Genomic DNA, 26,442 nt, shown 5'->3' with positions numbered 1-26,442 from the left:
AACATAGGTCTTTACATTGTGGCACTAAATGGACTTGGTAATCTCTTTTTGGAAAATGTGTCTGTTTTTCAGCCAAGCTTACAGTTGGTATGACAACACCCATTTTTTCATGTTCTCTGTGTATATATATTCTCCTACTGTTAATGAACGTATAAAGTGTAACAAATAAATAAAATAGCTGTAACAGAATACGGTTCTCAGGAACATTCAGATAAAAGTATTGATGTAACTGGGTTAGTTAGACTTTTGTAATCAACACTTATTTCTGCATCTAGTCTTCAGATTCAGGAAATCAACAAAGCTATATTGCAGGAAAGCATCTCACCTCATTGTCCTCATGTATTTCAATGCTGCCTTGTGCAGGGAATCGTTGTTTTCTCAAAGAGGCTCTATATAATTCACCTGCAAGGGAGAAAAATAAAAAACTTAGCACTTTAGCATTTGGCTATCTGATTGTCTAAAGAGATCTGTAGAGATGAGTCACTAAGGGCTTGTCTACAAGTTAATTACAAGTTAATTCAGATTTAAAGTGCAATAGCTATTCCTAAATAGCTCCATGTGTAGACAAGATATTTAGTCTGGTTTTAAATTTGAAACAATTCTGTTGGGAATCCTGTGATTAAGCAGAAGCATGGACTAGATGTCTTGCAGTTCCACATCCAACAGAATCTTTCATTCCCACAATAATTCCTAAATAAGAGCTTTTAGAACAGCCAATCTTGATTTTAAAATGTTCAATGATGTCGAATCCTCCATGACCCTTGGTAAGTTGTTCTAATGGTTCATTACTCTCACTATTAAAAATGTACACTTTATTTTCCGTTTGAATTTGTCTAGCTTTAATTTCCAGCCATTGGATTGTTATACTTTTCTCTGCTAGACTGAAGAGCCCATTAGACCTCCTGTTTGACCTTGGGCAAGTCACGAAATCTTTCCGTGCCTCAGTTTCCCATGTAATATTACTGCCTTTCTCCCACCTTGTATGTCTCATCCATTCAGCTTGTAAGCTTCATAGGGCAGGGACTGTCTCTCATTGTGCTTTTCTATAGCACCTAGCCCAATAGGGCCCTGAATTCTGTTGGAGAACTACTTAGACGCTACTGTGTTGGAAACAATAATAATGGGAAGCCTCTTCACTGGCTTCAGATGAGGGCCATAGTGCCATTAACATCAACAAGCACAGATTATTGATAGCAACCACGCCATATTTTATAGAAGATAGTTTCTCTCATGTCTTATTTAACCTACAGGGGTAAAAGACAATTATTTATACTAAAAGCACTTGTCACATTTGTGAGCAAAGGGGTTGAGGTCTGGATACAGCATCCCTGGAATATTTGTTCCCCTAATTTGCATAAATATACAGCTTTAACACTCACTACGTAACAGAAGAGCAGTGAATCCAGTTATAGTCTAGTCTCAGAGTTAGATATAAAAAAAAATCCAATCACAAAGGGAAAACCAACAATTTAATGTACTTTTTGACATGGACACACATTATATAAATGTATCTGAATGTGATTAGGAGCCTAGAGGTTTAATAATAGATAGTTATCTAAATGCTTATTCACCATCCAATTTATTAAAAAAAGTGAAATTGAAGAGTTTTCTGGTTTGTTTTCAATGTAAATCTTCATGCTTCAGGGCATACACCAATCACTAACTTGCGGTGGTCAGGAAGAAACTTCCCTTGTTGCAAGTTATTCCATAATTGTCCATTACTGGATTTCTTGTAGTTTCCTCTATATACTTTCTGCTTTCAAGGAGAGAGAACACTAGATGGACCATTGGTGTAATCTTACACGACAACACTTTTGTTCATACATTCCACAAGTGACAGACCAGTAGCTGCATTATGCAATATATCCTCCATCCATGCCTTAATGACCATGTCTGCTGCTGTGCTGAAATTATTATTGAAATGGTGCTTGAAATTATTATTAAAATGGTGCTTTTACAGCAAAGTTGCACTATTTCTGTTCTCAGACATTAAGGGACAAAACTTGTAAATCTCCATGATCAAAACAGACTCTCAGACAATGTAAATTCGCAGTAGTAGATGGGTCTCCTGTAATCATCCTGTCATCCATCTCTACTGCAGGTAGATTATGACATTGGTATGGGTAAATCTAAATTTAATCCTCATTTTTCCCCTCCGTAATGGAGGGAATCCTCGCAGATCATGTGCAAATCATTTTCTTTCTTAGCTTAATAAAACCCTTCAGGTTAGGGAACAGATCTCAGAAGCTACATTAACAGACTGTGTGCTTTAATCAAATGAATTGAGAGTACAAAAGTCTATAGAAATGGGGTTTTCTACATATTATTGACTCAACCGAAATTAAAATCTGCCCAACTTTCCATTTTTAGAGGAGCCCCAAATGCATGTTCTAAAAGGAAAGGAACCTATCTATTTTGGTGGCCAGGCAAGCAGGACACAAATCTGCAGACGCCCTATGGTTTCACATCATGGATTGGAGAAACTGTTTGCACTGTTCCCATTGCTAAGGAAAGTCTGAACATTTAGGGATGGGGGGAGACAACCAGATTGTAAGGCCTTGCTGAGGAAGAGGGGGAAAAAAATCTCACACTGCTCAGAGCATCAAGAAATGTCTTTCCATCTAGCAACCACAATGGAAGGAGGAAAAGGAGAGAAAAAAAGACAGACAAATATATACCAAGGGCCTCAATGACTATTGCATTCATCCTCTCCTCCTGAAGGGCCCACGGCTGGCTCCATCACAAACAGGTTGCCTGGGTAGCAATATATTAAGGATGGAAGAACATTTGTGACAGTGATGATAGGTGGACACGAATGGGTCTCTACTGGTAAGCCTAGGGGAAACAAATCCCTCAAGCCCACGTGAAAAGAGAGTGTCTCACATTAAGAATTCCTTCCCCATGAGCAAACCCAGTAAGGATAAACGGAGTATCACATTGTCCATTTTGGGGGCTGCTTTTCTGCACTATTCTTAAAAGCGTTTAAAAGTAGAGCTGCCAAGGTGCACTCTGGTCTCCACGCACAGTGTTCAGCTCCTTTTCTCTAGCTATGTGTGTTGGTTATCTAGGAAACGGCTGTAGGATGGGATTTGATTAGCTCTGTTGTCAGCTTGATTGTCACATTTATACCTGGGGCCAACCACTTGCTGACATTAAGGGACACTCCACCCTACTGTGGTTTATGGCAGTTAGGAGACATCGGCATCAGAAGTGATCAGTCAAGCGTTGTGAAGAAAAGATCCACCTGTTCCGATCCTGCCCCCCTGCACACACACAGTGGAATCTCAGATCTCCCCCCCACACACACACTCTCCCCCCGCCTTGTGAGCTTGGGATAAAACTGCAGAGAGCAACCAGCCAGAGACTGTAGGTGTTAAGGTGCAGCTGCAGAAGTAGCCAAAGCAGGGACCTTCAGACACTCTGAACTCTTTCCGTAGTTCTGACTAGATTTTCTCTGCCCTGTGCTGACTGCCTGTTTGCTCCAACTGAAAGAAGGAAAAGAAACAGCACCCATTTCTTAAAGTACTTTGGAGAGCAAATAATTAAAGTTATCTTGACTCACTGTTGTCTCTACTTGGTGAAGTCTACTGACTGTTTGACCCGACATTAATATACTGGGATGTACTATATTGGTTTCTATTGCAGGGCAGGCAGTTCTCCTAAAAGCATCCAGGGATTATCATACCCTAAAAGTCCACTTTATTTCCATATTTGCTACTATGTTCTTAGAGCTTCCAACAAAGGGAGCTTCTGAAGTTATTAAAACAGCACATTAACTTTACCTAACACAAAATTTTGTCGAAAGCCATTTAAAAGCAGCTAGAGGACAGAAACTAAGGTCTGATAGTATTCGGTGTAGGATTTCAAGAGCTTGTAAGGTGGGGTCCCTTTTTCATTAGCAAAGAGTGAAGCTGAATGCAGGTCAAGTTGAACAAATGGTGTGAATAACAGTCCCTTCAGGGAACATGGACCCACTCACTCCACTGATCATGATACATCTTCCCTATTTTACTATAAACATTACTAACAAATAATTGATGCCCAGACCCCCACCCTATGTCCCTTCAGCCAGAGTCTGCCAGCACAGTCAAGCTGGGGTCTCATCATTATCACAGACTCAGGAGGTTACAGAGTCTTTGAGACAGTTGAGTCTCTTCAAGCGGCAGTCACATCAGGAGGGACCTATTTCTGTCTCTGAACCTAGAAAATGATCTGATACAGCCCCTTCTCCTGTCTCCTCACACTTTTCCAGCAACAGATTTTCACCTGACTTGAAGACAAATAATCCAAACAGTGAAAAATGAATTTAACCTTCAAGACCTGACACCTTAATAAGTAGAGTTTGCTATTTGTCTAGTGACTCAACAATCTGTAGAACCAACCAGGCATTGAACTAAGGGTGAAAAATCCATTTCCTTTGGTATATGCCTGAACATAAGCTACAGAGAACTCTGGTACAAGAACAGAGACGTTCTGCTTTATCTCCTAAACCTGTTCATTTCCTCCTACAGTCTGCTCCTCTCATGACCCTTGCTTCGATTACGCGAACTCTCCTTTCTCTCCAGCATTGCCCAAGATGGTTGTTCCAAATCTTGCAAACCACTAAAGCCTCCCATGTGCTGAAAGGGAACTTTGATTTGAGAGTATTAGAAGCCCCAGATCAGTCACAACGCATGATGGGAGGGGACGTTAATAATTTCACCACAGGGCTCTGCAGCTCTTCCCTCCTCCCTTACTAGAAGCAGAATGGAGAAGAGGTAAGTTATTTTTAAGATCAGAGACATTGTAAATTATAGCAGACTTGTGATTAAAAAGGCCATGTTACAATACAATCAAAGCATAACAAAGTTAAAAGACCATTTGGCTCTGGCATAGCATCTTTCATTTCAGGTTCTCAAGTGACTTTATAAACTAATTAAGCACCACAACAAGCAAGAGAGGATTACTTCAGTTCGAGGTGTGAGTACTCAGCATCCCTGGGGGGGGGGGGAACCCCCACACACAACAAGCTAACTATGTTACCTTCTTTTTCTTGTAGAGGAAGGCTGTTAAATCCTGGGACAGCAGAAATGTACAATCTCTAGTCTCTAACATTTTCTCATCTGTCTCAGAGGGAAAGGAGACCATGAAACCCTTTTGAAAGTCAGTGACAGAAAATGTGCACTTTCTAACGTCACACATAGCACCATGTTGCAGCCCCACCTGTTCTGCGGGGATTTGCTGCTTTGAAAGGGGAGCAGTGCTTCCTTCCTGTAAAAGTGGTAGAAGTTAAGGATATTATTGAGAAAGTAACAAACCCAGTCACTGTTTAAGGTAGGTTCTCATTTTCTGCTGCTGCTATGGGTTTCTGGTGGTTGTTATAATGTTTCTGGAGAGTTTTAAAAGAGTATGAAAGCAAATGGGGAAGGTAGCTTGCCAGTTCTAAACAGCCAACATTTCCTCTGTTCTCTCTCAGCATGATGAGACAGGATGAGTGCATCACATAATACTACAGGCACAAGGCTTGCTTTCATGTGTATATAAAAGCAAGAGCATACATAACACTCATAGAATGCTCTTGTGAACTGGCATTGGACTAGAAACTAGAACGCCAATAAAGGACTGAAATAATTAATTGTAGGTCTCACCTTCACACGGAAGTAGCACAAATTATCTGTGTCCCTTGCCGGAACCACACATGGGTCTCTGCATTCTTTATACCTATCTGTATGACAGAACAACACTAATCCATTTCCAGATTATGTCATTGCCATGCTGAGTGGCCACAGGCAAATCAAAGACATTTATTCTCTGTATCTCAGTTTCTTTATATGTAAAAATGGGGTAATTATGCTTTCCTTCTTCATAGGATTGTCGGGATTAGCCAATTAATGTTTGTACAAAAAAACCTGGCAATCATGAAACATCCAGCACACTTAGAACATAAGAACAGCCATACTGGGTCAGACCAAAGGTCCCAGTATCCTGTTTTTCGACAGTGGCCAATGCCAGGTGCCTCAGAGGGAAGGAACAAAACAGGTAATCATCAAGCAATCCATCCCCTGTCATCCAATCCCAGGACTAGCTGCTTGAAGAAGCAGTCATTTAAGGTGTCAAGAAACTTTATCTCTGCATCCTGACTGGGTACATATTCACCTCAGGACAATATGGGGATAGTTGAAATCCCCCATTATTACTGAGTTTTTTATTTTAATAGCCTCTCTAATCTGAAGGAAAAAAATCAATTATTCATTCAGCTCTAGTTTTAGCAGATAAATATTTCACATTTTGCTACCCAAACAAGTAAATAAACTCCTCTGAATCCACACATACCTACAGAAAAGTATAGAAAGAAGGGGTTTAAAAACTTGGCTCATCGGAAGGGACCTTTTCTTCCTGGGTTCTGAACGAGCAACAGATCTCAGGACCACACAGGCTTTATTGTACAGGCTAAATTATGGAGGCTTACATAATTGGAGGCCTTCTTTGTCATGATGGCAATACAACACAATAGTACTATTGAAGAGTTACAGCTCTGTGGGAGAGAGGATTGTACAGCATGACCTACTAGAGAAAATGCCAGAGAAATTTCATTAGTCATTGAAATGAAGCTGATTACGGGGAAATTGTGTGTTTTATTATTTACTGAAAGCGTTTTAATGAGGTAAAATAATAACAAGGCTTAGCAGGACTGAACCTCTCTGATGAGATATCAACGTTTTACAGATTTTTTTCTGGCAGTCTTTATTTATACCATCATTATAGCAATTTATGCTAATTACATCATTATGTAAATTACAGTAACAAAAAAGATAATCAGATCCCATACAGAGGCAGAAACCAATGGACTGTAATGGCTTACATTCTAACAGCAAGTGATGGGGGAAGGTTAGAGATGAGATTACATTGACAATGATTATTTTTTTTAATTTAAACCTGAAAATGAACTAGCCACAGACTGCCCTAGGTCTCTCAAATCTTGGAACAATCAGAGAAGTCACAGGGATGGGAGAAGATCCTGAATACTAGATTTTCAAGAAATCTCAGCTCCTATTTTGACATCTATAAGAGTGGCCAGATTTTCAAGAGATCAGTAGCCAGCAGTTACCAATGTGACCCTTCAGGACCTGACGTGCATGGAACATGCTGAGCTCTTTTGAAAACCTGGCTATGGATTTTGGTGCCTAAATGGGAGCTGTGCTCTTGAAAATCTGGCCCCAGCTATGGGTGCTGAGCCTTTTGAAAAATCTGATCCACTCACCTGGCCCAGTGCCCAGTGAAATCAACAGAAAGCCTCCCATTGACTTCAGCAGGTATTGGATCAGACCCTACTTCATACTAATGAGACACTTTGTCCTCCGATCTCTATACTGGCTTCCCATAGTACATCTAATCAAGTTCAAAATCTCTGTCCTCATCTTCAAGGCGCACCCAAGATATCTAAAAGACGACCTGAAGCACCGGGATGAGGGCCATGGTCAAGAACTCCAGGCACAGTGGAACTTTCTAACATAAAACTCATTTGTACAGGAGACAAAGCTTTCTAGGGGTTGGGTCTGAGTGTGTGGAATCAACTCCCAGAGCAAGAAAAGACCATCACAAGCCTCAGTACCTTCTGCCTTCTTCAATCTACCTTCTCTAACAAATACCGGTATATAGCAGCCTGGACATTTATAAAAACAAGTCCTACCAAAACAAAACATTACACCATGCACAAAATACTCTTCCTGCAGAGTATGAAAATGAGCACAAGCCTCACAACAGATGTTAGTCATGTCACTTAATGCACTAATGGAAGAGGCTCAGATACAATGGAGATGAGGGTTATATATAAGAATCTATATAGAATAATGATAGAGAAAGGATGGTCCAGTGGTTAGGGCACTAGCTTTGGACACCTGGGTTCAAGTTCCCGCTCTACCACAGACCCCCTGTGAGACATTGGACAAGTCACTTAGTGTCTCTGTGCTTCAGTTCCCCATGTGTAAAACGGGTATGTTAGCACTGCCTCACCTCACTGGGACGTTGTAGGAATAAATACATAATAAGATTGTGAGGCTCTCAGATGCTATGCCTTATGCAGGCCGCATCAGTACTTCAAAACCCATTGTGAATCACTGAATTCTGTAAATCAGCAAAGAAGAGAACAAGTAATAAAAAATGTACCTGGTCACTTATTTTGTAAACTGTAGATCAATAAATATTTCTAATAATTCCCCATTATTTTTCAGGATTACCCGACAGGGCATTGACTAGTACCCACTAGACTGCATCTCACTACAGCACTAGCTATGGAATCTTTGCTGAGGAGCTGGGAAAGAGCTGACATTTTTATGCATATTATGAAGTATGTGGGATTAATGAGTTTACAACATCTAGGTCAGAAGCAATTTAACAAGTGGAAATATCTCGTTTTTTTAAAGCTCACATTTCAAACAAAGACTTCAGACCATCTATACAGTTCAAAGCCTTGACATGTTATGCCTCCTGTACTCATCTCACTGACAGAAACCTGTTCTCCCCTTCACCACTCACACATGAACTTAATATATACCAAATAAAATTAAATGTTAAAAAAAATGTATTATTCAGTAAAGCATGACCGGGTTATCTTGTATTCCCTTTGCTTCAATCAGAACCTCTAAAAGCAGTAAGTGAGTAGTATTACTGAATTACATTCAATGACCAGCAGAGAATTTGGTCCATTGTATCAAAACCCAAGTGCAATCACTATTAGCCAAGTCCCCAGAGGTAAGAGGAGATATACAAGCACGCTTGGAGCCTGTGTCATCACGAGTGTTTTTTCTACCAATGTGTTTCTCTATTTGTGATCCACTGGGATCTAATATGGATACACTTCAGTGTGCCTCAAATTTACATCTATCAGCACAGTGAGAGATATCTAGAGTCCAGTATGTCAACACAAACAAAAAAAAAGCCACCACCTTCGAGAACTACAAAACGTAAAGGAAATTGAGGGTATTCAGTCCATTGTAAAGGGTAGGAGTCCATTTGTAAATTTCAACTCCAGGTTTAGGTTTTGGACACTACAGTTCAGAAGTAATCAGACCGAGTGTGGCACTTTGGGGTAGTTTCTAGTTTATTCAACATTAATAATCAGTTATGATGTAACCTACCCTCAAATAGGCCCATTTCCAGCCTAGATTACTGACACCAACAACAATCACCAATCTCACCCGTCCACTATATTAGATTAGACCAAGTGTCTTGGTTTTGGAGCGATATTGCCAAGATAGCAAATACTAACAGAAGCAACATAAGACCAAGGGCTCAATTTAATTGGCATAGCCCTGTAAAGAACAATCTATGCATAACAGGTGCTAATGTGATTCCAAAGACATGTTAGCTGCATCTTTAACACACTTACACACCAATATTCCCTCCCCCACCCATACAGAACATGGATAATGAAACTGTAGGAGCAGCAAAGAGTCCTGTGGCACCTCATAGACTAAAAGACGTATTGGAGCATGAGCTTTCGTGGGTGAATGCCCACTTCGTCGGATGCAACCCATCCCACAAAAGCTCATGCTCCAATACATCTGTTAGTTTATAAGGAGCCACAGGACTCTTTGCTGCTTTTACAGATCCAGACTAACACGGCTACCCCTCTGATACTTGAAACTGTAGGAGGTTTTAGTTCTACATGTCAGTAATTTATATACTCCAGCCAAACAAAGGCAAGTTGTGCCATGATTCATTAGTATCAGGATATTTCTGGCAGGGCCAGCTCCAGGGGTTTTGCCGCTCCAAGAGGCGGGAAGAAAAAAAAAAAAGCCGTGATCGGCGGCAGCTCCACCATGCCGCTTTCTTCTTCGGCGGCAGGTCCTTCCCTCCGAGAGAGACCGAGGGACCTGCTGCCGAATTGCCGAAGAGCCCGACGTGCCACCCCAAGCACCTGCTTGCTGAGCTGGTGCCTGGAGCCAGCCCTGATTTCTGGAATAAACAGCATCCTAAGAGGGGAATTCAATAGAGAGTTTAAATGCCTTCCTGAAATTTTGTACATTTTTTCAGCCAACATAGAGATCAGATGTCAGAAAAAAAAAATCTCCCGATAGTCCAATTTGGTATATTTATAAGACTTGTATGCCTTCTGCCATAGCATCCAAGTAGAGAACATATTGGACTATGTGGATCATTAATCTATTCTGATTCGGCAATTGTTGAACTTACAAGCTGTAAAGGTAAGAACCAGCACAAACTCTTCATGTGGATTTTATTATATATTACTTGTATTATGATGGCTTCCAGTGGCCCATCACAGAACCCAGTTAGTCTCTGCCCCAGAGAACTAATAATCTAAGTATCTATTAAGGTTGTCATAAAATAAGTCATATATTAGGGAGACTAGAGGTACTCTAAAAACAGGTTATACTCTGTTTGCAAGTGAATGAGCTCTTTCTCTCTCTCTCCCCCCACCGCCCATATAAAACCAGGTGCCATTAATACCAACTGTACAGGTTTCAAAGACAGCAATATGAATGTCTAAAAATGCCCTAAGAAGCTTTTCTGCCCCTGAAAATTTCACAACCGGAGAGTAAAGTCATTTCTTGGGCCCTCCCACAGTTACAAATGAGTACTGAGTCCTGTTATAAAGATGGGACCAACCCATTTTCCAGTGGCAGAAAGCTCATTTGTATTTCTGCAAGGCTGTGCTATATCAGAGTTTAAAGCTGTGCGACATGTCTAGAAAAGCTGTATCAGGTGTATGGCTGCATGCCACCCATCCTGTGCCCCTGTGAAGGAGAGAAGGGGGGACTTTCCACATTTGAGAGGAGGAAAGATTTCTTAAAAAAAAAAAGTTGCAGTTGTGTATGAAACTGCTCCAGGGTTTAAAATGTTGAGTAAGTGCCAGATGTGATGGATTAATGGGCAGAGAGGTGGTAAGACAGTCAGAAGTATATGACAAATTACCACATGGCTCTGCAATTTATCACACAGTCCCATAATTTATCACGTGATTCCGCAATTTATCACATGATTCTCTCTCTCTCTCTCACACACACACACCCCTACACCCTTTTTCCATCTCTATAAATGTAATACTGTATTAACATTCTACCTGTCATAATTCAGTAAATTCAGTGCAAATTACTAATGCAGATTAGAAATATTCTCCATTGTATTTAACTGTTTTCTCATCATCTTGCCTGATAGAAAACAGCAAAACAAATTACTTAGAAAAGAATGAGGAGACTTCATTTCTTGATGCTTGGATTAGCTTTGTCAAGTGAATGACCTGTCATATTTTAGTTAGTCTATTTAGGCATGTCACTGTCCCAGAGACACCTTTTCCTAGGATTTTCACTTCACTAAGAAGCATGATGCAGGCCATAAAGTGCTGCAAGCCAACCTGAAAAATTCTGATAAAATATCTGCAACTGATCGGGTATATACAGCAGTATTGCTCAACAATATTCCCATTTGTGATTGAAACAGTCATATAGGATATAACAAAACTGTGGCAAATTTTATATTAGTACTAAATAAGTACATTCTTTCTGATCATATGTACAAAGTCAGATTCGCTTAGGTAACCAGTATCTATGTGTATGATCAAAAAGAACGAGGAGTACTTGTGGCACCTTAGAGACCAACAAATGTATTTGGGTATAAGCTTTTGTGGGCTATGATGTTCTGCTTATCCCTGTCAGCAAAGTGGTTTCAAGACTGCAGTTTCAGTGAATTTATCACATCATGCTAATCTCAGTCATTGTGCTGGTCCATGTTATGCTGTGCATAAATAGCTAGGAAACCTGGGTTGGATTAGAAAGATGGAACAAGCCACGTAGAAGCCAACAAGGGCCAGATTCCACAGAATGTAATGTGAGTTGCCCCAGGGATAATTTCACCCAAGATGCAGACACACTAATATGGCCGGAAAGCATAGATGGAATTCTAGCTATATTTGGCAGGAGTACAGCTACGGAAACCCTAACCCACAGGTTAACACAGTTTTGCCAGGACAAAATTCACAGCTTGTAGCTTGAGTTGTGCTACCTTCATAGCAACACCTTTTCCAGCTATTCCTTTGCTCTTTAAAGAAGCATGTAAGTGAGCTTTAAAAAGCGTGCACTGCCCACAAAGTGCAAGTTCTGAAAACCACTGTATAACAGGGTTATTCTTTGATTGTTTAACATAACCTTAACGGCATCAGTGCTGTCACCTTCATTTCATGCCTCCCATCTAAGTGATCTCTATGATAGAGAGAGAAAACAGGATTCTAATAAAGACTGGCATGAACAACATGGATTAGTTTCCATTTAAACCATTTTGGAAAAACCCCATATTTCATGCCAGCTGCTAGCTTGAATCACAATAGTCTCTGCTGATCCAATTTCTTTTATGGTAAAGACCATTGAAAATAAATCAGTTTTAAGTGCTGTTTTCAGAAAGCAGAGCACTGGGCGCTTAGGGATCTATCAGAGGTGAGACAGGCTGGGAACATTTAGGGAACAAGTGATGAAGCCTTTACAATGAATGCTTGGAGGAGAAATGGTGACTGAAGCTCACGTCCCCTCTGCTAATGCTCCAATGCTGGAGGCAGTCATAATGGTATAGTATATGCTCCTAGATCACAGGCTTGGAAGGCCACTAACACTACTGGTAAGTGTTATGGGGGTCAAAAAAATATATATTGCAGGGCAGCCACGGCTGCTCCTACTCCCCATGCTCCAGCAAGTAGGGGTAGGAAAATCTGAGACTCACAACCCACTACTCTGATGTGAAGTAATCTAAGTGCACGGTCAGCCTTGACCAGGCTATGGTTTCTCCCTCTCCATATGAATGTCTTTCCTTTAAATTAAAAATTCTCAAGGCTTGTGAACTAAACTGTTTTCTCTTTTCACATAAATCTGGCTTTCTCAAAATGTTTTCCTGAGCCTCCGTGGCACTAGCCTGGAAATCTTTGCATAGACAACACTGAAGAGGGTGCATGTCTCGAAAGGGAAGATGCGGGTTACCACAGTTACTGAATTAGCTATTTCCACATCAGTTTCACTTGCAGCAACAGAATCACAAAAGGAGGCCTATCAAAATAGACAACAAAGAATGTCTCAAAACACACAGTATTTTCCAAACTCTAGCAATAATTCACTGTATTCATCTTGCTGGTAATTTATTTTATTAATTTTTTTTAGGAATCAATATAGTAATTCCTGGAAGAAGTGCAATACGGAAAACAAATCAATGAACCCATAAAGAGTATCCCAGCAATATAACATTACATGGCCAAGATTGTCAACCCCATTTAAATGATCCAAATATGTAATTCTCATTGAAATAAAAGGGAATTTGGTGCCTAAATCCCCTAAGTAGCTTTGAAAGTCTCAGCCTATAAGAGCCATAAGGACCCTTGCAGGAACAATAGGAACTCAAGATCATAGGGCAAAGCCAACAAAAAAAGCATGACCAAGCCACATCCCCTTAACTGTTACTGAAGGAAATAATCCAGTAAAGTACTTAAGCACGTGCTTAATTTTAAACACCAGAGCAGTTCCATGAGTGACCTTTCACTAGTCTAACACATATTTGAGAAGTATATAACTGCTTCAGAGGTGACAAGACAAAAGACACTTTAGTAAAAAGTCACCCGGACTACTCAGGTCCTAAAAGTTAAGCATTTAAGTACTTGGCTGGATCAAGGTCTTAAAAGCTCCACTAGAGACTGAGTAAGAGAAACAAAGAAAGAAAGCCAAACTCAGCCTGGAAATAGAGCATACATTTTTCCCAGTGAGGGTTATTAATCACTGCAATTTTTAAGTTGAGAGTGGATGTTTTTCTAAAAGATCTGCTCTAGTTCAAACAAGAATTATTTCTGAGCAATTCTCCGGTCTGTGTTATGCAGGAGGTCAGACTAGATGACCACAGTGTTTCTTTCTGGCCTTAGGATCTATGAATCTGGTGGGAGCACATTCAGCCCTTTCTATTTTATCTGATGAGATGCTCAAAAGCGTTAACCCAAATTTAATATATTTTAGGTCCATTTTCTTTTCAGTAAACAACTTTTAAAAAAAAACCACTTATAACAAACCTTCTATTTTGTTTGCTTTAATTAGAAGAGGTCTCATCTGACCGACAGAACATTCTGCTCCCACTTTCTCAAAGGCTGCCCACCCCCAGCACTGTCACAGAATGAAAACATTATGGCAATCTGGAGACTTCACTTCTCCTCCAATGCCGTGTCACTTCTCCCAGCTACTGACATTTGCAGGAGAGGTTATGGGCACAAGCAGAGGGGCTCATCTGGTGATTTAAACAGCGTTACATCAATTTACAGCGGCAGTGGATCTGACACCCCAACTCTCCATGCCGCTAATATGTTAAAGATTTTAACCTGGATTTATTTAAATTTAAATAATTACTAAAAAGGTGATTATCCAAAGCTTTAGGTGCCCTATCACATCATTAACAATACAATGTAAATTCGCTGCACCACTAAAATCATCAATTCAACAGGAGCTGAGCCAGCCAGTTTCCTACTACAACTCCTTTCCATCCCCTTCGGTGTTCAGGAAGCCTTCTCCAAAATCCCTAGTGCAGAGTGTCCAGGAGACCACCAAATCTGGAGTATAGTGAACTAAAATAGGGAGCAAGTTCCAGAGTCTTGGAGCATCACAGAGAAAGCCCTGCCAGCCACCTCCTCTCTTTTATAACGAAGAGGATTCAACTCACGCATCCCTGCTGACTGCAGCTGTGGCAGTGTGGCACGGGGTGAGAGGTGATCCCTCATGTAGACCAATTAAGAACTGACATTTACTTAAGAACGGATATTTGTGTTGAATATTTACCAACAAAGGATAGTTTTTTTTCTTAACAGGCTCTGTTTCTTTTATTGCCAGCACAAGAGACTAGAGAGCATACCCCAGTGCTTGTGATGAAGGAACAACTCCCCTCTGAAGCAGTTATGTCCTCCTCTCTGATACATTCTAAACTAGTGGAAAGGTCGCCTGCCAAAATAATAAAGCAACAAGGCTGGCTAATCAGTATGATCCTGGCCTTCAGCTTGCTGAATTGCTTGGAAGCGGGATGAGGATTCTTGAGACCACAGTGCAAAGGACACAGACACCTTGAGGAAACAGCCAGGTTGTTTAACCAACAGAGACTGATGTTTAATCAATACTAGTTGCTCTTTAATAAGGTTCAGTGGCATCTTGCAGAAAGGCATGTAGATTTTTAGGTCTTCAAGTAAAAGAGTGTATTGTCTGAGACGGCGGCTGCTGTCATTTTGGTCTCAGCCAAAATGCTTTTTATGTATTTGCCCCCAGTGTCTGTATAAATGCTTTTCTGAAAACATATTTTCTATCCACCACTTTGTTTTCCTGCACATATTCAAAAGTGGACAGCAAAAGAATTTATCCTCACACACTTTTTGTTCCTATATATTTTATTGTGTTCATTCCAATAATAAAAACACACAGTAGAGCACTGAATATTTACACACTAAATCTCTTGAACCAAGAGGGACATTTTCAAAAATGAGTTTGGAGTCTAGTGTCAAGCTGTCTGGAGTGGCTCATGACCATGAGTGCCAGCCTCAGGCAGACGGTCAGGAAGCAGGGCACACACTGGTTGTGAGCGCTATACTTAGATTTCTGCAACCAAAGTATCAAGTGTGAACTTCTCAAGCACTACAGTAGCCTAACTATGGAGTCAACTACAATCCCCTTGGGTACTCAGTCTATCTTGCCGCCCAGGCAAACTTGCCTTTGTGATAGATGGTTCCTCACCCCAAAAATCACAATATTCAGGTTACTCCCACTCCCAAAGGACCAGTCACTTACCCCAGGTTAATTGTACCTTAGATCTCGCACCAAAGATAATGCTCTTAGTCAATCCTATATTAAACTAACTAAAGGTTTAACAACTCATTTCTTTTTCCCAGGTTGAAGTAGGTTAACATATAGGGTTGGGGTGCAGGAGGGGGTGAGGGCTCTGGGCGACGCATACCTCGGGGGGCTCCCCAGAAGTGGTGACATGTCCCTCAGCTCCTCGACAGAGGCGTGGCCAGGCAGCCATTGAGAGCCAGCACTTGGGGCAGAGGCAGCACATGAAGCCTCCGTGGCTGTACCCCCACCTAGGAGCCGAGGGACATGTCGCTGCTTCCAGGGAGGCGCACAGAGCCAGATAGGGAGTCTGCGAGCTCCGCCAACTCCTCCCCATCAGCAGTGGGGGGCCCGCACCGCTGGCCCGCCCCCTGCTCTAGAGCACCCAAGATTTAGTCAGGGGTATATAGTACGTCATGGACAGGTCCCAGCCATGAATTTTTGTTTACTGCCCGTGACCTGTCCATGACTTTCACTAAAAAATACCCATGACTAAAACGTAGCCTTAATTATCATAGACTCTCAGAACTGGAAGGGACCTCGAGAGGTCATCTAGTCCAGTCCCCTGCACTCATGGCAGGACTAAGTATTATCTAGACCATCCCTGACAGGTTTTTGTCCAACCTGCTCTTAAAAATCCCCAATGATGGAGAGTCCGCAACCTCCCTGGGCAATTTATTCCAGAGCTTAAGCACTTGCAACCCCTCCCAGCTTGGTATTGTCACAAACTTTATAGGTGTACTCTCTATGCCGTTATCTAAATCACTGATGAAGATACTGAACAGAATTGGACCCAGAACTGATCCCTGTGGGACCTCACTCGTTATGTCCTTCCAGCATGACTGTGAACCATTGAGAACTACTCTCTGGGAATGGTTTTCCAACCAGTTTCGCACCCACCTTATAGTAGCTCCATCTAGGTTGCATTCCCCTAGTTTGTTAATGGGAAGGTCATGTGAGACAGTATCAAAAGCTTTACTTTTTAATTTTATTATAAGTGAGATCAATGCATGCAGCAACTCACAGGCATTTAGTGAAGTCCAAATATTAAAATACATCTCTATAAATGTAATATCTATTTTAACAGGACTAACACACAGGTGAGTCTGACTGGTTTCCAGCTATGCATATGTCTGTGTTCAGTCAGGCTTAGGGACCTCGGAATGAGCCGCCACCTGGTCTGCCAGCATCACACCTAGCTCTCGCTGAAAGTCAATGGGACTTAGGTGCCTATTTCCAAAAGTGACAGGCACTTAGGAGCTCAAGCCACTTTGACCCAGATCCTCAAAGGTATTTAGGTGCCTGACCTCTATTGAAATCCCTTTTGAAAAATTTACCACAAATCCTGAAACTCTTCAGAACAATAAGCCAAATCACGAAGATCTTTCACAAAACTCCCATTGGGATTTTACCTGAGCAAGGATTAGGGGAGGGGAGAAACTGAATTACAAACCACCACCTCCCTCCCCCCGCACACACAATATGACTTTAAAACTCTAAAGTGTCCGTGCTATAGAAAAATGCTTTTTTTAAATATAATAAAAATATAGGACAGTGTGCAGCAGAGCAACTAGCTGTGCAGATGGGTTCAGACAGACAGTGTCGGAGTTCTGCCAATCCACCTAAAGATAACTCAGGTAGAGAGTGAACAATATGCACTGGTTCCGTAACAATGCAGATATTTCATCAACTCACATTTCTCTCTCCCGTAAAGAGCAGTTATTTTTGGTGACTTTTTATTGTGTCAGTTGACATTTTAATCATATGGTCCCAACATAACTGGACAGCAGGATAAAACGACCCAGATGTATCTGACAGAAATGGATCTCTTACAGTCACGGTAACAATGTAAAGTGCTTAGTCAAATTTTCAGTTGAAAAAAAAAAAAAACATTCTTCATGTCCCAGATCAATAATTAGCCCTTTGGGGGGCTTTTCGTTGATGATTAGGCACTGGTTTTGAGAGGAAAGTTTTCTAGTGGTAAAATATCCTGATTGAAGGAATACATTTCTGAAGAGAAAAAGGGTCTCTCTCCCATCCCCTCCAGTAAAACAAACCTTTCAGGTGCCCTGCTTTTCACTGCAGTACATAGCTACACTGTCGCCGGTGTAGACAAGGCCTCTGGCATTGTTACTGTACACACACACACACACACACACACCCCGCAATCATCACCAGCTACCCACATCATAAAAAGATGAGGCATCAGAACCTGAACTCTACATATTTGGCTACTCTTCATGCTAAGCAAAAGGAGAAGATCGCATAGCTCATCTTCTAAGGAAAGTTGTTATAAATGAGCAAGCCAGTCCCCTATACAAAACTACACACCGAAGGGAGGCAATATCTCTTGTAATCCCAGCTGCAAGTGAACACCTGAAATTATGGCCTGCTGGAGGCGATCATGTAAGAAGGGGCAGAAAGTTGGCATAGGAACAAACCCAGCTTCCAGCCAACATTAAAATTAGAAACAGAGGGTGAGCTTAGAATCATAAAATATCAGGGTTGGAAGGGACCTCAGGAGGTATCTAGTCCAACCCGCTGCTCAAAGCAGGACCAATCCCCAGACAGATTTTTGCCCCAGATCCCGAAATGGCCCCCTCAAGGACTGAACTCACAACCCTGGGTTTAGCAGGCCAATGCTCAAACTACTGCTTTTCAAAGCTGTCCAAGACCTGGGCTACACATAGATTTTGTACTAGGTGGTTTTTTGTTTGTTTGTTTGTTTGTTTGACTAAAATAATTAGACCACTACCACCCATAATGTGGACACAGTTATGCCTGTATAAAAGTACTTATGTTGGTATAGCTTATATACCTTCCTGTACAGGAATAAGCTATGCCAATATAAACTCATTTAGACTGGTACAACTGCATCTGCAATAGAAGGGAGTTGTACCAGTTTAAAATTTGTGTGTGTAGAACAGACCTAACAAATTTAGATGCCCAGATAGAAATGAATGGGAAGTGGGTGTCCAAATTCCCCTAGGCAGCTTTGGCAATCTCACCCAGAATTGCTATGTTCATTTCTTCTCGCAATATTTTAAGTGACCAGAAAAACTGAAAGGGATTTTTATAGCACTGCATTTTTCTCTCTTGACTAAAATTGTCATCAATTCTGAAGCTGGAATAATCTTGTGTCTGTTCCCAACAGCCCAGCTATTCACCAAGAATCCAGAATCCAAGCCATTTTAAAATAAAAAAACATATTTATTCCCGAGAATTGGATTCAGTGAAGAGCAGCCTGCAGTAGACATGGAAATTAAGAAGGAATTATACATCTCCCAGTCCCTTTGGGCTATAAATTGCTGTGTAACGGAGTCTGAGGAGGAACCTTGCTGACAAAGAGGGTGCGATGACACCAGCTTTTATGTAACTGAAATTCACGGTTTGATAATGGGGAGGAACAGATAAAGCAGCAATGTTAATAAAAATGTAAATGAAATAGAAACTCCATAGCCAATGGTCCGATTTTTTCGTGCCATTGGAGCCAGAGTGTATCCAGAAACTCACCCGTGCTTTGCTTTAAAATGTAACGCTGAACCAGAAATGCTTCCCTGGTCAATGAACATGTTGTGCACTGTGAATGTCAGCAAGCATGCTGCGGCTGGGTGTGTATACGACACACAGGAGCACAAAGCCAGATTGGGGGGGGGGGGAGACGGACCATGAAGAAATTAACAAAAACAACAGGATTTTAAATGCTAGGACATTACTGCCTCAAACAATCATCATCAAAGGAAGTTACTTCCAGTATTATGATTGTCATCACTTCCTCTTATTCTATGATGGGCATTTGGAATAGCTCAAGGAGACAAAGAGGCAAAACAGCTGCGCCCCTACAGAGATGATGCAAGGTGTGTGTGTGTGTGGGGGGGATCACGTCCCCCGCCCCCTATTTGCTGCTTGGCTTGTATTGAGCATGCTCACATGGACCGAGCACACTCAGTAACATCTGTTGAAGCCGCTGCCATCCTTCTGTCCCCCCTCCCCACTATTGGCAGGTATGGGTCATCTCTGCACCATTCTCTGTATAAAACCAGGTGGTCCCCTCTTCCCTCCCCACATACAGAGGAGTAAGGTTGAAAGTAAAATGAAGAACAGGATAGCAGTGGCACCCTGTCTCAAAAGTGAAATGGGCAGGATTACAGGGAGTGAACAGCAGACTACAACAATTACTAGTGAGTAATGTTCCCTTGTTATACGTCTCTCTTCTCTCATTCTCTGATAGGCAATCTGGACAGTCAGTACGTGTAGTGAATTCCCCTGGAAGTTCTCTCGCTGAAAGGACTCTGTGCCCAAAGAAGGTGTCCTAGGATGCAGAAAAGTCCAGCCAGCAGCATGTATGAAGGTGGTAGGAGATGACCAGGCCATTGTCTTACACTTACAGAGATGGATGCCTTGGTTCTCACTACCCATAGAGTGAAACTATTCAACAGCTTGGGGTCTATCAGCCTTACTGTAAACTACAAGGATACAAGTGGGTAGCCAACTAGCAATGGTAGCCTTTGATTCCTCTTTATCTTCATCGCAACTCTCAAAACAGATAAATTAGTGTTTTGTTTTCCTTAACTCTAGAGAGCAATGCAGCTAAAATGTCAAAACTTCTTAACCTGGGAGTATATCAGGCTAGAGCAAAATGTAGGTAGAACAGCCGTCTCATGGAGATGAAACACTGGGGTCATCTTGAGAATTGTGTCCAGCGAGAGACGCAAAGCTAACTTCTGAAGGAAAAAATACAGGGGGTGATGAAGGAAGACTAGAGAACTCATGTAACCAACCCTCCTAACAAAAATGATGGCAGCTGGGAATGCTCTTTTAGAAGAAAGCAGTTGTAAAGAGTCACGAAGGAAGGTCACATTAGGACCTGAAGAGTGAAGGAAGAGCCTACTGTGGGACTGTCTAATGAATAGCAAACCTTAGCAATAGAGATTAATGAAAGAGCCTCTTGATTTACGAGTTCTCTAAATCAGGGGCTCTCAACCTTTCCAGACTACGGTACCCCTTTCAGGAGTGTGATTTGTCTTGCGTACCTCCAAGTTTCACCTCACTTAAAACTACCTGCTTAAAAAAATTAGACATAATACACAAAAAAGTGTCACAGCACACTATCATTGAAAAATTACTTTCACATTTTTACCATAGCATTACAAAATAAATCAATTGGAATATAAATATTGTACTTACATTTCAGCATACAGCATACATTTTAGCTTGTACTGACTTAGCTTTTCATGTAGCCTGTTGTAAAGCTAGACAAATATCTAGATGAGTTGATGGACCTCCTGGAAGACCTCTGAATACCCCCAGGGGTATGTGTACCCCTGGTTGAGAACCTCTGCTCTAAATATCTCAACCCTCAAATTCTCCTTGGATTGTAGAAGTAGCAAAGGAGTCTACCTTAAGCATACTGACATCAAGGCTCTTCTTACATCTCAATAGTAGAAAGTCCAAAATATTCTGGAGTGTGCAGGAAAGGAAATGGGTTTCTGGTGGTGCAATATCTAACCAAGAGTGTCCAGAGGCAGAAGCATACGTGTGAAGTTGACTGTTTCTTGCTGCTTATGAGCCACCTCAGCTGAACCACTTTTGCTTTGAAACTGTCCTGTTCAACTTCCAAGCAGCCAACTTACAGGGGTGGAAATGACTGCAGAATGCACGACTCTGCAGCAGAATCCAGGACCGCAAGTACTTCAGAAACATTAATAATTTTTGCCCCTCAGTACCCCTGTGAGGTAGGAGCCGATGAGCACTGTCCTCTCTGATTTAGAGATATGAACTGAGGCAAAAAGTGACTGGCCCAAAAAGTCACACAGGAAATGTGTGGAAAAGCCAAAAATTAAAGACAGATCTACAGAGTCACAGTCCAGTGCCTTAACCACAAGATTATCCTTCCAAGTCCCCTGCTTTGAGCACTAGACCACTTGGACACTACTTCTGGAAACAGCACACCTTAGCTGTCTGAAAGACCTTCCACAATGTGAGTGTCTGGGGTTATCAACAGGTAGAAACCACTTAGGTGAAAATAAAACCAGGACAGAAACTATTTATTTCCCATTTTAGAATTAAGTTGATTCAGATAATTTAGTTATTTTCAACTCCCAAGAGCAACTCTATTTCTCAAGAGCTGAAGTCACTGCATCAAGTGTATTGACCTGTATGTCACTCAGCCTAGTTTATTCAGAGACACCGAATGAATTCTATAACATCATCTAGCACTTTTCACCAGTAGGTCTTGAAATGCTTTACAAAAGACATCAGTATCATTATCCCCACTTTACAGAGGGGGAAATTCATGCACAGAGAGGCAAAGTGACCTGCTCAAGCTCACCCAGTAGCAGACCTGGGGGTAGAACCCATGACTTTGAGTCCCAGTCCAGTGCTCCGCCCACTTGACGCCTTGTCTCTTCACGCTCCATTCTGCCTCTGCACATTCCCATTCCACAATAGTCCTAATGGATTGGCCTCCAGTTACAAAGCAAGCTCTGTTTTCCTCCCTTACTGTGAGGGATTAGGAGGACTTTAATGGGAAAGGAGGTTAGTGGGGGGAGCCTATTTTTATAACTATTTTTATACAGTATTAGGGGCATTTAAAGCAAAGAACAGGTGCTCCTCTGTACCGAATGAGTGCACAAATCAAAATCAATAAGTAGTTAAACACAATTACATTATTTTTAAAGGAAACTGATAGATGGGACTTACAGTATTTCTATCCTCCTTGTGAGACAAGGTGACTGAGGTAGTATTTTGGAAGGTTGTCTCTCTCACCAACAGAAGTCAGTCCAATAAAAGATATTATCTCACCCACCTTGTTTCTCTAACATCCTGGGATCAACACAATTACAACAACATTACAAATCCTCTTGGTGTAATTTCTAAATACTTTATTTCCCAGAACTGAGTCGCCCATAGTTCAGTAAAGCAGGCTGATGTATTATAAACATCATTAAACTGATACACATATTTCCAAAATCTCTTCTGAGATTCCAGTATGGCAGGTAACACATTATATTGGTGATAATGAACCTGATTCGGTGCTCATGGAAATTAACGGAAGGATTCCCACTGAATTCCATGGACACTGGATTGGACCCATTTTGCATTAGAATGAAGGGAATTGTATATTAAAAAGGGAAGTATTAAAAGAAGCAAATGCACCACATTCAGCCAAGAATAGCATTCCAAATAGTCCTGTGTACGGTCTCTCCATGAAACACACATACACAGGGCCAGATCCTCATCATTCTAGTTCTACTGAAGTCAATGGAGCTATGTGAATTTACACCAGTTGGTGATCTGGCCTTCTACAGGTATCTCTGAACAAGACAGCGTAGTTCATCACCACCACAACTGCCTGAATGACAAGGGTAAGACCTCCTGGCCTTAGTCCTTCAACTCATCTGTCATTAACCATCAGGAAAATAAATGGATAAATTGAGCAGCCTTCTAGTGAACTGCGATTAGTCTGTTAATCTGAAACGGCAGACCTAATTTTGAATTCCATGCAACCAGCGTCTAGTGGTTTCTAATACACTGACTGATACATAAGAGTGGTGTGTCAGCTTCATTTTATCGGAAATGGCATACATTGCCAACGTGAATTCAACCTATGTTGTTTATGCCAAAAGACAACGGCATTACTGTTTAATCTCTCATCACTCAAAAGGCCCTCCTGCATTGAGCCTGATGAAGGTGTTTAACGCGCGCGCACACACACCGGTATTTCTGCATCAACAAGCCCTACTTTTATACACTGTGAAGGAAAACAGGCAGAGATGATAATGCACAAGGAGAATCAGAGGAAGAACAGGTGACAGACTGCAATCTAATTTAACATGCTTCATTTTTTCTGCAAGCGATTGAAATAAAGCAAATTCTAATGAATAAGAATGGAGTTGTGAGATTTACAGTTTTGTCCCAATCAAAATATTTTTATGAAATGAGGCTGGGGCGGGGGCTCTTTAGCAATGACTTACTAATGACCACAATGTTCTGAGGGACAGACTAAATTACTGCTACTCTGGAGATTTGAAAGCCTTAATACATAAGGCTGATAGAAAATTAGCTTATCAGGTGTCTAAGAGAAACTAACAAAAATCTCACACAATAAGCCACTTAGATATTTATTAATCATGTTGCACGAGTTCTGGTGATTAAAAACACTGACAAAGGACTTTAAATTTCTCCTTTTAAAGTATTGATAAAACAAACTCATTAAGAAACTGGGAACATTTTATAATAATTAGCATGGCAATTACAGCCAAGAGAACAAACTTGCCAAGTAAAGGCTGCTTACGATCACTCAGAAGGGACTGAACCAGCAGCGGCTCCAGGCACCAGTGCTCCAAGCGCGTGCCTGGGGTGGCAAGCTGCGTGGGGCGCCCTGCCGGTCCCTGCGAGGGCAGCAGTCCGGCAGCCTTTGTTGCCTTGCCTGCGGGAGGTTCGCCGGTCCTGCGGATTCGGCGGCAATTCGGCAGTGGGTACACTGAAGCTGCGGGACCGGCGGACCTCCCACAGGCGAGCTGCCGAATCCGTGGGACCGGGGACCTCCTGCAGGCGTGCCGCCAAAGGCTGCCTGCCTGCCATGCTTGGGGCGGCAAAAAAGCTGGAGCCGCCCCTGGACTGAACAAGGCGAATGAGTTGTGATTGCCTTATGGGAAGGACTTTCCATGTGGGAGGCAGATTACAGTGCAACCAAGTGACTGCAGCTTCTCCATGTAGAGCAGACAAAGGACCAGCATTGACAGGGAAAGTGGCTCTGTCTGGGAGTGAGGCAGTTTAGCATCTCCTTCGGAAGTACCATGGCAGCAGTTAAAGCTGCTCTGTGCTTCCCCCGCAGTGGAAACCACCAGAGAAGATGGCAGAGGAAACACTGCCAACCCTTTACCAGGGTGAATCCCTAACTCCAGCTCAGAGGCTTGGTGTAGTGATATGGAATTTTTTGTAGCTCATCCAATGGACTTCATGATAAGGAATGAGGGAAAGGAGTTACAGAAAGTTATAAAAACAGAATGGTTTTTAAAGAAAAAGGTTTTCTAGAGTTTTACTAATCAGCTGCACTTGAATTCTGTGCTTTCACTGACACTGGGTCCAATTCTGATCTCATATTGCGAAGAGTTGTGAAACTACTGATTTCAACGAAATTCCTTCTGAGGGCACATCTACACTTAAAACACTGCATCGGCTCTCCCATTGACTTACCTCCCTGAGAGGCACTAGCTATGTTGGCGGGATAAGCTCTCTCATGGGGGGAGGGGATTAGGTCAGTTTAACTATGTTACTCAGGGGTGTGGATTTTCACACCTCTGAGCCATGTAGTTATAACTAAGTAATTCTTGTCATCTATTATCCTAATCTCACTTATGTCAATTTCATGAATGGTTCTATCTCGTTTACTTGTTTTTGTTGATTGCACACACCTGTGTGAAGTGTTGTTCATGTGTGAAAGGGGCTCAGGGTAACACAACAAAATCCATTAACTGCACAGTATTCATTGGAACTGAGTGCCACTGCTCCTTTGCAAACTGCAGCTCCGACCTGACAATCCATGCTACCGCTATCACATTATCCCTTGACTGTTATGCAAACATCTCATGTTGCCACTGTTGAAGTCAGATATGATTAAGGAGAAGATCAATTGCTTTATCTTGGAGAAACTTACAAAGGGAAGGATAGGTGGAGAAAATTTAGTTTGGGGCAATTATTAGAGAGGCAATTTGTATGGAAATGTGGTTTGGATTGGGGGAGTCATGCTAGTGGAAAATGACAAAGGGACAAAAAGGCATTTTTAGAAAAAGATGAAAGCGAAAGATTATGAATATCTGAAAAATGTCCAGCCTTTCAAGGGAAGGAAAGAGAGTCAAACTATCTAAACAACCATCTAGTAAAAGCTTTCAATAATAGCTTTCCAGAGGAGCGAAATACTTTGGATTCAGTCTCCAGCTGACTCTATTCAAGGCTGACCTAAATATAAATAGGTATTGTCTGCCCCAGCAGCTAAGACAGTGACTGGGTATAATATCATATCTGTAAAAGCACATCAGATGCAGCTCAACAATAGAATGGAGGGCTTTATTAAAGAATAAAGTACAGGCACTTGCAAGGCAGCAAAAAAAAAAATCACATTTTCTTTTTTGTTTAATACCACCAAAAGTTTGAATCTGTCAATTACTGGGCTGGAGTTTATATATAACTCCAGCCCATAAATTCTTCCAAAGAAAATACCTCTCACTTTGATAATGGGGAGCCATGAGGGTACCTAACAAGGGTAAAATCATAGTACCTAAGTACGTCACAGTCTTCTAATGTATTTACCCTCAACACTCCTGTGAGGTAGAGCAGTGCTATTATCCCCAGCTTACAAGTGGAGAACTAAGCACTGACAGACTAAGACCTTGTTTTCACTGGGGTGGGGGGGGAAGGAGGGAGAAAGGTGCATTCTTAACTCATGTTACCTAACATGTGGTAACTAACATGAGGTACAGTCTTAGTGAAGACAAAGCAATTAGTAGTTTTAACATGAGCAGGGCCGGCGCTTCCATTAGGCGATCCTAGGCGGTCGCCTAGGGTGCCAGGATTTGGGGGGGCGGCATTTTGTGCGCTCCCCACGCTCCCATCG

General features: G+C 41.7%; 1 protein-coding gene across 13 annotated transcripts in view; it reads right to left on the bottom strand.

Moving 5' to 3' along the window:
• Positions 1-26,442, bottom strand: part of PITPNM3 (PITPNM family member 3) — a 363,555-nt gene that overhangs the window by 95,584 nt on the left and 241,529 nt on the right. For 12 of the 13 annotated variants that reach the window (XM_044993505.1, XM_044993503.1, XM_044993507.1 and 9 more), the window contains one exon: positions 326-402. In XM_044993505.1, the coding sequence (XP_044849440.1) occupies positions 326-402 (77 nt within the window). Of the gene's footprint in view, positions 1-325; positions 403-14,032; positions 14,082-26,442 lie in introns of those variants that run through there. The other variant, XM_044993509.1, reaches the window with a different exon arrangement.

This window comes from Mauremys mutica, chromosome 19 (genome assembly GCF_020497125.1).
Source record: "Mauremys mutica isolate MM-2020 ecotype Southern chromosome 19, ASM2049712v1, whole genome shotgun sequence".
NCBI lineage: Eukaryota > Metazoa > Chordata > Testudines > Geoemydidae > Mauremys > Mauremys mutica.
Note: the sequence above shows the minus strand (reverse complement) of the source record. Positions and strands in the feature narration are given on the sequence as shown.